General features: G+C 42.4%; 1 protein-coding gene across 1 annotated transcript in view; it reads right to left on the bottom strand.

The window, feature by feature from the left end:
* The window catches only part of FNDC7 (fibronectin type III domain containing 7), a 33,461-nt gene that overhangs the window by 19,135 nt on the left and 1,177 nt on the right, over window positions 1-13,149 (bottom strand). The window contains exons 3-6 of the mRNA XM_004026240.5: window positions 9,152-9,406; window positions 8,134-8,394; window positions 4,582-4,839; window positions 1,170-1,424 (exon numbers count right to left, since the gene is read on the bottom strand). Coding sequence (XP_004026289.3) covers window positions 1,170-1,424; window positions 4,582-4,839; window positions 8,134-8,394; window positions 9,152-9,406 — 1,029 coding nt within the window. The remainder of the gene's footprint in view (window positions 1-1,169; window positions 1,425-4,581; window positions 4,840-8,133; window positions 8,395-9,151; window positions 9,407-13,149) is intronic.

Consider the following 13,149-nt stretch of genomic DNA (forward strand, 5'->3'; position numbering starts at 1 on the left):
TTTTTGTATTTTTAGCAGAGACAGAGTTTCTCCATGTTGCCCAGGCTGGTCTCAACTCCTGACCTCAAGTGATCTGCCTGCCTCGGCTTCCCAAAGTGTTGGGATTACAGGCGTGAACCACTGTGCCCGGCCGTATATAGGTAGGTCTTAAGAGACCCTAAAGAACCCCACTGGCAAATGTCTGACTCAGCTTGGAGTTTCCCTGGGATGCTCTTGCCCCACCTACATTCCCATTCATCCTTCAAGATCCAGTTCAAGGCCACTCTGGAGGGCCCTCTCGTGTTAGGACCTTATCGATAGCCTCTTTTTCCACATTCCAAAGGCACCAATGATTTAGATCCCTCATCCTGTCAAAATTTACTGTAATTCAGCTAGACTTTTACATAATTATGTTTGAGTATTCTTATTTGTAATGTAGTTATTAATTTCAAATCACTCCACTCATTCTTCAAAACTTGAGCATCTCCCATATGCTGATCACACTATATAAGCACTGAGGATGAAGAGATAAATAAGACATAATTCCTGCCTTGTACAAGATGCAAGCCTAGTAGAGGAGAATAATAGCAACAGCAACGGTGATGCTAATAATAAAAATATGTGCATCATGCTTTGTCACACACAAGACCTTTTTACATTCATGTTCTCATGATTTGTCCCATTTTGCCGTGGAGGATACTAAGGAACTAGCAAGGTGGGCATCATTATCCTCACTGAAGGAATGAATTAGTGGTCAAGTTAGGGTGTAAACCCAGGTGTCCTACTCCAAAGCCCTCCACACCATGTAGTGTCTTGGCCATTGTATGTCTGTCTTGGTCTCAGGGAAAGAGTGACCTCCTGAAACGGAGGCACTGCCTTCTCTCTGGCAGCAGCACATGCTAGAACACTCACTGAGTACATCTTTGTGGAGAGTTCAATCTTTCAGAGCAAGGTTGAACAACTACATTCTTTCTCCTCTTTTCACTCCCAAACCTTGCAGTCTAGTTATGCTTAGGTCCACAAAGCCAAAATTCCCTAGTCTGGAAAGAATGTGAGATAAGAGATTACTTTCTGTTCTTGGCTCTAGAATGACTCCCAGGTGGTAAGTCAATAAGTGGAATAGGTGATCCATTCTGCTGCTGAGGTTAGCGATCTCAGAACTCCCTTAACAAACATCAAATGGGACTTACCTGTGGTATAATTGAATATGTCACCCAAAGGACTTTGCCCTGCCTTGTTATAGGCAAAAACACTAATAAAATAAGTGAAGCCACACTCAGATAAGAAGTTGCACTGAGTGAGAGATGTGTTGCAGTGTACTTCCAAGCCATCATCACTCTTCACAAAGACCACATAGTAGTCACCCAGATCTACACTGGACCAAGCCACAGACAGGTGGCCAGGGGAATCTTCTTGGATCGTCACTCTTCCGGGTGCACAAGCAACTAGGAAATGATCAATAATAAACATGAGACTACTGCAGGAGATTTTCTTCACATCTTTGCAATTATCCAAGATTTCAATACAACCCAAATTAGCAACTCCGAGCTTTGTGACAGATTGAATTTGGTGCACAAAATGCAAAACTGTGCACTGGAAGCATTAGAAGATTTTCTTTATAGGACCAAAGGCTATGTTATAGGCCCCAAACCACTACAACAAATTTTAATGACCTCTCACATTCTCTTGTTATATGAAATATTGTTTGAAATAATGAGCCATCAGAGATTCATAGTCATCTTAAGACATACAAATTTTCATCGTTAGATTATTTGTTGAAATATTTGACTTCATCCAGAGATGAAGCTAGTCTGGCTTGAGTGGAATAATGAATATCCCAGAAGTTACCTGTTTTAGAGATTAAAATATAGACATCATTCATTGTGTTTTATATTAATACATTCTCTAATTCTTCCAGCAACTATCATCATTTTACAACTGAGGAAACTGAGGCTTATAGAGGTTGGTAAGTTGTCTAAGATCACATAAGTAGGAAGGAATGGAACTGGGTCTTTCTGGGGGTTTATCTGTAAAGCCTCCATAGCATGGAAAATTCTTTTATTAAAAAAACTATTTTTTTAAATTTATTTTTTATTTTATTTATTTATTTTTTTGAGACAGAGTCTCACTCGGTTGCCCAAGCTGGAGTGCAGTGATGTGATCTCGGCTCACTGCAACCTCCACCTCCTGGGCTGAAGTGATTCCCTTGCCTCAGCCTCCCGAGTATCTGGGACTACAGGTGTGCACCACATGCCCAACTAATTTTTGTACTTTTAGTAGAGACGAAGTTTCATCATGTTGGCCAGGCTGGTCTTGAACTCCTGACTTCAAGTGATCCTTCCCCCTCAGCCTCCCAAAGTGCTGGGATTACAGGCATGAGCCAATGCGCCCAGCCTAAATTTATTTTTTAATTAATTAATTAATTAATTTTTTTTTTTTTGGAGACAAGGTCTCGCTCTGTCACCCAGGCTGGAGTGCAGTGGTGCGATCTCAGCTCACTGCAACCTCTGCCTCCCAGGCTAAGGTGATCCTCCCACCTCGGCCTCGTGAGTGGCTGGAACTACAGGTGCATGCCACCATGAGCAGCTAATTTTTGTATTTTTTGTAGAGACGGGGTCTAGCCATGTTGCCCAGGCTAGTCTTGAACTCCTGGACTCAAGCAATCCACCCATCTCGGCCTTCTGAAGTGTTGAGATTACAGGCATGAGCCTCCGTGTGCAACCTGGAAAGTTTTTCTAACTGCAGCCTCTCATGCACTGAGTGGCAGAATACATTCTCATGCCCATTACGTCCTCCAGGGAGCATCTTAAGCATAGAGTTAAGATACTAGATGCTACGAATAAGGAACAAATCAAATAGTATGTATAACTCAGTACAAACCCAGGAGACATTCTCAGATGTCCTAAAATTTATCTCACACAATAAGTGCTAGACTATGTCAAAAGCAGGCATGTATTGATTTGATTAATATTGACTGTTTCTCTGTGTTAAGGCAATACCTCATTTATCCACATAATGCCTCATTTATTGATGGAACAAAATCTTCTGAAAGAATGAATTCAAGTAAAGTTTGTTCATTCAAGTGCTAAGCTTTAAAAATTTTAGTTTTCTCTAGTGGAAATCTTCCCAAAATATATTACACACTTCTGGGCCCCAGGAGACACATAGTACTTTGTAAACATAGTTATGTTATTAATAAGTCAAGGTCATCCCTATGATCATGACTGTGTTATACACAAACTGCCTTAGAACATCCTGGACCTGTTAAGTGTGAAGGACTATTTCAATGGCACTTAACCCTGACTGCATAGTAGAATCAACTGGGGAGTTTTTACAAACTATTCATGTCCAAATTCTATTCCCAGCAACTCCAGTTGGTCTTAAGTGGGACCTGGGTATTGGGATTTTGTAAGAGCTCCCCAGATGCTCTTAATGTGTGTCCAAGATTTAAAAACTCTGCATGGTTCTCCCCTGCATTAAATGCCTAACTGCGTAACTCAGAACTGCTATGCTTTTGAAAGTATTTTTTCTCTCTTCTCCCACTCTCAGCTATCTTGTCCTCATAATCGCTTCTAATGTACCATTCACATTAAATCACAGTTATCAAAAGAGAAGCCAAATCATCAAGTTTGTTATCATTGACCTTAATTTAACATAACTATAAGAGAGTGCGGGCCTGAAAGAATAGCTTTATTTTTTTTTTCCTGTGGAATGGAGTGCATCAACTTGATGACAGCTCCTTTTCTTTCTGTTCAGAAGCTTTTTAAACTTAGAATGACATAACTGACTGTTAGATAAAGTAGATATTATTGTAATTGTCAACATTTTCTTTGGCTTTAAGCATTGGAATTAGGCAAACTTGAGCAGCTTGAATCTCAGCTCTACCGCTTATTATCGGTGTGCCCTTAGGAAAATTATTTAACTTCTCTGAGCTTCAATTTTCTTATGTAAAAAAAGAGAAAATAGAACCCACCTCACTGAGTTGTCATGAGATTTAAATGAAATAATATACTTATAGTGCCAGAGACATAGTAGGTCTTCATTAAGTGTTAGTTTCATTAAGTGTTAGTTTCCATCCCCAAGACACATAGATATTTCTAAATAGAGGAGTCAACTTCCACATGTGTATGTGGTTATCTCTCTGATAAGAATGAAAATGGAAAAATATCTAAACACGTGTTCAGAACTAGAAATATCCTATCTTTTTCTTGAAAAATGGCGGCTCCCACGAAGCCTAGGACATGAGACATGACGTAAAGAAGACGCAGTTATCTGTATGCACAGTTAGAGCTGTGTACAACTCAAACCACATCTTAGAATTTTCACAGCTTTACAAAGGAAAAAGAAAAAACTAATTAATGAAAGATCTGGAATAGAAACCAGGCCTCCTAATTTTCCAAAAAGTGCTTTTTGCAATACACAATATCTCGCTTCACTATCAATATTATTCAAACTCATGAGAATGTCCAACTCAATGCTTTCATTTAGACCAGGCTTTCATTTCCATTTTTTCCAGAGTATTCAGAAACATTGTCAGTGAACGTCTCCCTTACAGCAGTCAGGGCTGCAAGCCCTACAGCAGTCTCACTCTTGTTTACATACCAGTTTTCAGGGTCATTGTTGAAGATGATTTGCTAGATCCAGCATCATTACTTGCTAAAACTGAAATCAAGTATTCAGTTCCACACTGGAGGGAAGAGATGGTGCAGGAACTGAAAGTTGTACTGCAGGTCAGCTCTGAAGAGTCACTCAAAGCCATCACAGTATAATTGAAAGCTCCTTCTGCCAGTGCCCATGAAAAAGATGCCTTCAGAGCTCCACTATCGAAAGAGACTTGAATGTTGGCAGGGGCCCGAGGACCTACATTTTAGAGAAACAATTAAGATTTTGTAGTAGCCTTACAAACTACGTAAGAGTTGGCATAACAATGTTGCAGAGCCTGGAGGATAAGGTACCCAATAGTTGGATAATTACAAGTGTTCAAAGCATAAAATTGGGATTTAGGATGATGCCTGGGAACTGGTAATTCATCTGCTACTATGCAAACTCATAATATACTGTGTGACCTTGACCCCATATTATTTACCCTTTTTGTTATTTAATTTTTTCTTATATCTAAATAGATCTAATAAGATCCATGCCTAACACCTATAGGTGCCAAAAGACATATTTTGAATGAATTAATGCATTATTTAATAAGTAGTTAAAATAGTTAAATGAAATTATAAATGGGGAGAACTAAAAGGGCCACGTGGGTACGTTATTATTAAGTGATAGGTCAAATACTTTCTGTTATTGATCAATGAAACTAAACATATCCCTTCGTTACTTTTGACATCTGCTACAACTTTTACTGCAATAGCTTTTCGGTCATAATTGTTTCTAGAGGAGCAGATTTTCTTTCCATTCATTATCAAAAGGAAGGAAGGAAGGTGTCAAGTGTGATGCATACATATTAAGGCAGCCTTTTAGTGTCTCCAAAACACTTAACCCTACATGCTTGTAAATATACCTTCCTTTCTTAAGAGTTACCGCATTAAAAAAGAGTAAGAAGGTGTCCTGGCCTGGGGAGGGGAGAAATCGGCCTCAGTTCTTTGGAATCTGTACTGTAATAACGCCGACGCAGCAGGCCTTAGGAAACTGCTTAAACAGTCTGTGAGCAGAGACCAGCATCCTCTGGACATGTCTGGGGCAAACAGGGAAGGCCTCTTTTTTTTTTTTTTGAGACGGAGCCTCGCTCTGTCGCCCAGGCTGGAGTGCAGTGGCGCAATCTTGGCTCACTGCAAACTCTGCCTCCGGGGTTCACGCCATTCTCCTGCCTCAGCCTCCTGAGTAGCTGGGACTACAGGCGCCCGGCACCATGCTCTGCTAATTTTTTGTATTTTTAGTAGAGACGGGGTTTCACCATGTTAGCCAGGATGTTCTTGATCTCCTGATCTCGTGATCCACCCGCCTCGGCCTCCCAAAGTGCTGGGATTACAGGCGTGAGCTACCGTGCCCGGCCGGAAAGGCCTCTTTGAGGACATGAGGACCTAACTCATTCTCTGTAAGGCAGGCACCTGCCATGTTTTTCCCGTGGGCCATCTCGACAGGCCCCTTCCCACTGCATGGTCAGCTAGTCTGCAGAGGCAGTTCTGCTTTAGGGAAGTGCTGGGCCCAGGGCTGGTAGGGGTAGCCTGCAGTGTTTTAGGGCAACTTGCTTTTCCCACAGGAAGCATGGGAGAACTAGGAAAAATAGGTAGAGTAGTGAGAGCCTGTTATGAGTTGACTTGAGTTCCCTCCAAGTTCATATGTTGAAGTTCTTACCCCTAGTACTCTCAGAATGTAGCCTTATTTGGAAATAGGGTCATAGCAGATGTAATCAGGTAAGATGAGATCATTAGGGTGGGCCCTCATCCAATATGGCTGATTTCCTTATAAAAAGAATAAATTTGGACACAGATAAACATATATAGGGAAAATTCCATGTGAATGTGAAGATAACCATCTACAAGCCAAGGAGAGAGGCCTGGAACAGATTCTTCCTCACATCCCTCAGAAGGAACCAACCTAGCCAACACCTTGATTTCAGACTTTGTAGCCTCCAGAACCATGAAACCAAACAGTTCTATTGTTCAAGTCACCCAGTTTGTGGTTCCAGCAGCCCTAGGAAACTAATCCAGAGGCGAAATCTAAACTCTGTAAAGCTTTGTAAAACATGGGGAAATCTATGAAGGGAAAGTCTTTAAGAAACAAGTTATTCTAGGGGATGCTGTCTCAGTGCCCCAGCCTGATGAAGATGCTCCCTCCTGTGCCTCGCTGTGTCGGCAGCCTTCTGCCAAAGCACTGGTCAGGTGAAACTGGAAACGCTGACTCACCATTGGTCTCTCCTTTGACATAGTCCGTTCTTTGAGTGGAGGGATCATGCTTTATTTGCTTTTGTATTTCCATCAGCTAACTTATGCCCAGCACACAGTGGGCCCTCAACAAATGTGGAAAGAAAAAAGCAGTGTGAAAGGGAAAGGAAAGGGAAGGACAGGAGGGGAAGATAAGGGAAGGAGGGAAGAAAGCAAGCCAGCCAGACTAGGAAAAGGCCCAGGGAGACTGACTTGTCACAGACATCCTGACTCACCAAGCCTGTCATGAATCACCGCAGGGCTACGATTATACTACCTCCCTAGGGAAATAGTATAAAAGGCAAACCCCTCTCTTCTCCCTACATTCTGCCTTGGCCCATACACTATGGGGCTTTTATTCCCCTCCAAACTTAGGGAAAGTTGGAGAGAACATTTCTGGTTTCTTTCCATCCTTTCCTGTGTCCTCCCCAAGTGGAGAAACAGCTAATCTGGTTGGTGAGAGTCTCGTATCTATGTAGGTTACATTGCCAGTGGATGGCTTACTCTGCCTCAAGGAAAGAAAAAACACCCCCTCTCGTTCTCTCTCTCTCTCTCTCTCTCTCTCTCTCTCTCTCTCTCTCTCATTCGCTTGGCTCACTCCAGCAGCTCAGTCTGGACCTCCAGTTGTAATGCTGCAGAGTCCTTTGCTCGGGGGACCTCTAGGTGGGACGGTGAGAAAATGCACACCAAGCTTCAGCTTCTCCCCACAGCTGGAGGAGCAATAGTGGGAAGCCCCACGCTGACTTCAGACCCAAGCTGAGGCCTTTGGGAAACAGATCTGAAACATGAATTCCACTGCAGCATCAAGCACTGTGCCTGCAGAAACCTTGCTTTGCTTGCTGCTGTATCTCTAGAACAATGCCAGCTCAAAGTTGGCACACACTCATTTAGTATCTGCTGAACAAATGAATTCCTATTTGGCCCAATTCTTATACTAATTGGCCTGAACCCAGAAAGGGACAAGCGGTGACGGGTAAACCTAACAAGAATCATCTTCTTTTGTGTGAGGTCGAATGTGAATGCTGAAATTGAGTTGGATATTAGAGGGCGGAGCCATGCTGTGTGCATTCTGAGTAGCATTTCTTTATCCATGCAGGAAGCGTTTAAACTACCGAGGAGGAATAGACAAGGCACTATAAATAACTTTATAATAAATTTAAATAGCTGCTGCCAGCTGCTCTGTACTTGTCATGTAACACTGCCCTTGATGGCTGCAACACACAGCCCCCCTCATTAATCAAAAGTAGGATTGTTCGAGGCTGAGCTGAGAAGTTCTTACTTGTTCTCTGATTGCAGGTGGAGTCATCCCCAGGGATTCTGTTGGCATTCCATGCATAGGCCTTTATGGTGTAGAGAGTCCCAGCTTCTAAACTGGTGAATGTCAAGGAGGTGTTTGTAGTATTCTCTTTCCATATACTCCCCAAGCCATTGGCTCGCATAATGGACACGGAGAATCCAATTGCCATATATACAGCTTCCCACTGCACAAGAATGGAGTCTGAACTTGGAGAGCTTACTTCTAGAATTGGTGCAGCCAACACTAAAAAAATAAAAACACATGCATTTGTGTTACCAAAGTCCAATAGAGGATAATTCAAATTTAGAAGCAAGTAAATTGATATCCATAATATACAATAATTATTTGCTTTATAAGAGCATTCACAACAAAGTTGCATTAAATAATTGCTATTTAAGTGTATACTAATCATAAATGACTTGGCAGAAGAATGGGAAACAGAGAAACGCTAAATATCAGGCACTACTTTTAACTGAAGTTAGTCAGAAATTAGATAAAACATTCCTGTAATCATAATATAAATCAATGGGAAAATGAGGGGTTACACCATTTTAATGTGCACATAACTTTTCAGAAATATGCCTAGGTACAACTTTATCAAATCAATTTCAGTAATGCTGATGACAAACTCCAAATGCTTTTATTTGTTTTGTTAACATATATGCCATATGGTCAGAGTGCAGCAAAATCCCTTCTCTGTGTTCTTCATTTGGCGTGTTAAAACCAGAAATCCCTATTTCAGAGATTTAAAAGCTGGGATGCTTTTAAAGATGCCCAGAAATGCGCTTTATTTTCCAAAGCAAAGCATCTGGCATTTAAATGCCACCTCCTCCACAGATAGCTGAATTCTCAAACAGCATCATTTGGTAGCTTTCACTTCTGGGCCGTGAATTGTAGGCACTCATGTGACACCAAATCACATTCTGCATTTGCAGCACCAGAATAACTGATCCAAGTCACAAGCAAACACTCAACGGAGGATGAGCATCCATCCAGCCACCTGTCTTTGCCTGCTTTGGAGGTGATGCCTGGCTTCTCCCAGCAGCGCTGATGGATCTGATGGTGATTTCATACAAGGTTGCAGCCTTTAGTCCCGTCACAGTGCCTGGGGAATTGGCCACCATGGTTTCAATGACTGTGTCCCCGTCTTCAGCCGTGAGGAGGTAACTGGTGGCACCCGGCACTGTAGCCCATTCCACAGTGATACTGTTGCTGAGTTTTGAATATGCCTGATCAATGGTGGGTATTTCAGGAGCTGAAAGAGGTTTTAGAGTTGTACATTAGCCAAGATACCTACAAGGATGACTTCTTTCATCATTTTACTCTTCAAGCTAAATCATTCTCATGGCTTCCTTCAGACAGAAGTTTTGCCCTTATTATTCAGATCAAGGAAAAACAGAGAAAAAGAAAGACAAAGCTACTCTCCAGAAGAGATCCAGAAAGCTCAAACCTCTCACTCAGGGATGGGATTTCAAAGTTTTCCCCGGTTGCCTGTGGGGTAATTTGCACTTTTTGTACTTTTAAAAGAGCTAAATAAGAATGAGAAGTAATTACGGGAAAGAACTCTGGGAAGAGAGAGAGAATAATTGAGAGGCTTTCTTCCAGAGTATTCTACTCCAGTTGGGCATTCTGTGAATTTTGCAGGCTGCTTTGCCATTGATCTCCCCTCCTGGTCCCACAGCCATCCCACTGCCTCCAGCTGGACCCATCTCCATTCCTCCTGCCTCCGCTCAGTGGCTGTGGTCACTCTCTCATGCACTTTGCACGTTTTCCGGATAACCTTTAATCCAATGGAGCAAGGAGGGAGGATTGAGTTCTTTGTTATAATTACTCCATAGCACTTTCTTTCATATTATCAGAGTGGAATAATTCTCAGATTCTTCCATACAAAATAAAAATAAGCTTTATTCTCCCTTTCTCTATCACAATATCTGCCTCAGCATAAGAATGCAATGGGCCGGGCTATGGTTTGCCAGGAGATATGAATGCTTATGTCATGGGCTTACACAAAGCATTCCTACACTCAGGAGTATGGAGTAGGAGATACAGCACAGTAATCAGATTGACTACTTTACAAAATTCCATAGATGCAAAATGTCTTGGATATAGGAGATCTAAGTGGAAGAAAAGGTCAAACAAAAATAGCTGAGTTTTATTTGAAACTGGCACTTGGACTTTCAGGTTTAATGTACTCCACTTGCTGGGTAAAATCACTATATGTCAAATTCAAAACTAAAGGGAAGACAAACAAGCACAACTATAGGGCAAAGAGGGAGAAGGAGTAAAGACAGACAGGTGATTCTCCAGCATCAGCTCCCCTTCTCCCAGAGCCAAGTGCCTATGTGCACGATACAGACAACTTTCTCTTTCTGTACCAATAGCCCAGAGAGTTAGCTTTGGCAGCATCTCAGAAATAACCATGCTGCAAAAATGAACAAAGTCTTCTCTGTGCCCTGGCCAGACATTCCTTGAACATCACCCAGGATAGTCTCTTTTGCCATTGAAAGAAAATTATGACAGTTATATATGCTGGAGGAAAGTCTCAGGCCTGCTCATCATAGCCACTTGCCAGTGGAAGCCAATTCTATAGGAAAGGGCTTCGCTCCCTCTCTCCTCTACAGAATAGAAAGACCCAGCAGGGGCTCCCTCTTCCAACAAACACACACACACACACACACACACACACACACACACACACACACACACATCCCTCTTCTGCTCCCCCAGCTAATGATCCTGTGCTATATGCCTTCTTTCCTCCAATTTTCTGGTGTCTCTCAACTCCTTCTGTTTCCTCTGTCCCCAGAGTTAATCTTATCTCCTATGTTACCAGTTCGGTTCATTGGAATGAACTAACTTCCTGGGAAAATGACAACCAAACTGGCCACAGACACAGGAGGCCGGATCATGCATTCACGGAGCGGTTTGAAAGGCATCTAAAAGGCTAGCATGACACAGACCCTCTCCCCACAGGCCTGTCACGGGGCCCGCGGGCTCCACAAAACTGGCTTCATGGAATTGATCTAGGAGAGGCACATTTGCTTGGAAGTCATAATGCAGGAAGCCGGTATCGCAGAATGAAACTCGGGGTTGTGTGGTGGGAAAATAGCAAAGGGTTTGGATTCAGGAGCTCTGGGTTTGAGCCCTGGCCCTGCTATTTACTTTTGTGTGTGAAGGCATGCAAGTCATTGTACCTCTTCTAGACTTGTTACCTTCCTTGACAAATACGGATTATTAATACCTACGTATTAGGATTTACTTTGAAATTTAAAATACCTGCATTTTAGGATCGTTGTAAAGAATAAGTGAAATAATCTTATGTTAGGGCACTTGGAAAGTGCGTGTGTGTGTGTGTGTGTGTGCGCGCACGCACGCGCATGTTTGTGTATGAGCCAAGACAAGTAAATTTTGATGGGTTCGGAAAAGCCAGACCATATGGCACTGCCATGGAGGGGTCCTGTGAAAGTGGGATTTTGAGGAGTATGTGGCAAACACAGGCTGGAGAGACAGATTGTCTGTTTTACACCTGGTTTTAGGGCAGGCTCTGACCAGCATCAACAATGAAAGGAGATCAACACCTATGTAGTATGTTGCCCTTTAGTAGCTGAGAAGCTGGAGTGTAAAGTCCGTAAAATAGCAGCAGTTCCTTACTCTTTCTTACTTCTATGTTTAGCCCACTGAGTGGACTGATGAAAGAGAAAACTTTATTCCCTAGATGTGCAACCAACCACTCTGATCAGTCAAAAATGAAGCCTTTGATTCTCAGCATCTGTGCATTCCACCAGCTCAAAGAGATCTAAATTAGCCCACGAGGCCCCAGTGACCAGACACAGATACACAGCAATACCAGAGCCCAAAGAGAATCAAAATACACACAACCAAAATGAAACCTTCTATACAGTGTAGCTAATACACATTCTATCTGTTGAAAAGCCGGGACTCAATTAGCAGTTGAGTCAATTAGCAGCAGCATCAGTAGCTTAGCCTGACCCACCATTTCTCTAGATTAGTGCAGATGCTATAAACACCAAAAAGGGGCCTGTTCTGAGGGCTTGGTCTGTCCTGGGTGTGCTAGGACCTTGTAAGAGATGGCAGAGTTAGATTCTGTCCACCCAAAGTCGACTTGTTTAAGAAGCCGGCCGGGCGCGGTGGCTCACGCTTGTAATCCCAGCACTTTGGGAGGCCGAGGCGGGCGGATCATGAGGTCAGGTGATCGAGACCACGGTGAAACCCTGTCTCTACTAAAAATATAAAAAATTAGCCGGGCGTGGTGGCGGGTGCCTGTAGTCCCAGCTGCTCGGAGAGGCTGAGGCAGGAGAATGGCCTGAACCCGGGAGGCAGAGCTTGCAGTGAACCGAGATCGCGCCACTGCACTCCAGCCTGGGCGACAGAGACTCTGTCTCAAAAAAAAAAAAAAAAAAAAAAATGCCACTTTGTATATGGCCAGGCAGACCCTCCTATAGTTTCCTGGCTAATCCTAAAGATCTCTCAAGAATAAGACAAGTAAATAAGAATAAAGCAAGAGGTGGGGTGTTGTTATGTTGCCCAGGCTGGTCTTGAAATCCTGGGCTCAAGCAATCCTCCCATCTTGGCCTCCCAAAGTGCTATTATAGGCGTGAGCCTTGGTACCTGGCCAGGAAATAGAAATTTTTAAAAACTTACTGTATATGCATGAATTTTATGAAATTTCATGGCTCAGACATATATCTGTATCAAATTTTTTAACTGTCTTAATTTCACTTCCTTTTCTGTGGTGTAGACAAAATAATAAATAAAAATTTTTCTAATTTATGTTGAATCACTATGAGAATTTATCGGTGATATGGTTGATATTATGTGGTTCCTACAGATAAGTTAACCCTCCTAAAAATAAATTTCCATTCCAGGTACTTAGATTTCTAGCACAAATGAGCTAGGAGGGGCCTCTAGATAAATTATTTTTGCCTTCAGTTATCTACTCAAGAAAGATGGAGATCAACTATTTTTAAAAGAGGGTCC

The sequence above is a fragment of the Gorilla gorilla genome, chromosome 1, assembly GCF_029281585.2.
Source record: "Gorilla gorilla gorilla isolate KB3781 chromosome 1, NHGRI_mGorGor1-v2.1_pri, whole genome shotgun sequence".
Classification (NCBI taxonomy): domain Eukaryota; kingdom Metazoa; phylum Chordata; class Mammalia; order Primates; family Hominidae; genus Gorilla; species Gorilla gorilla.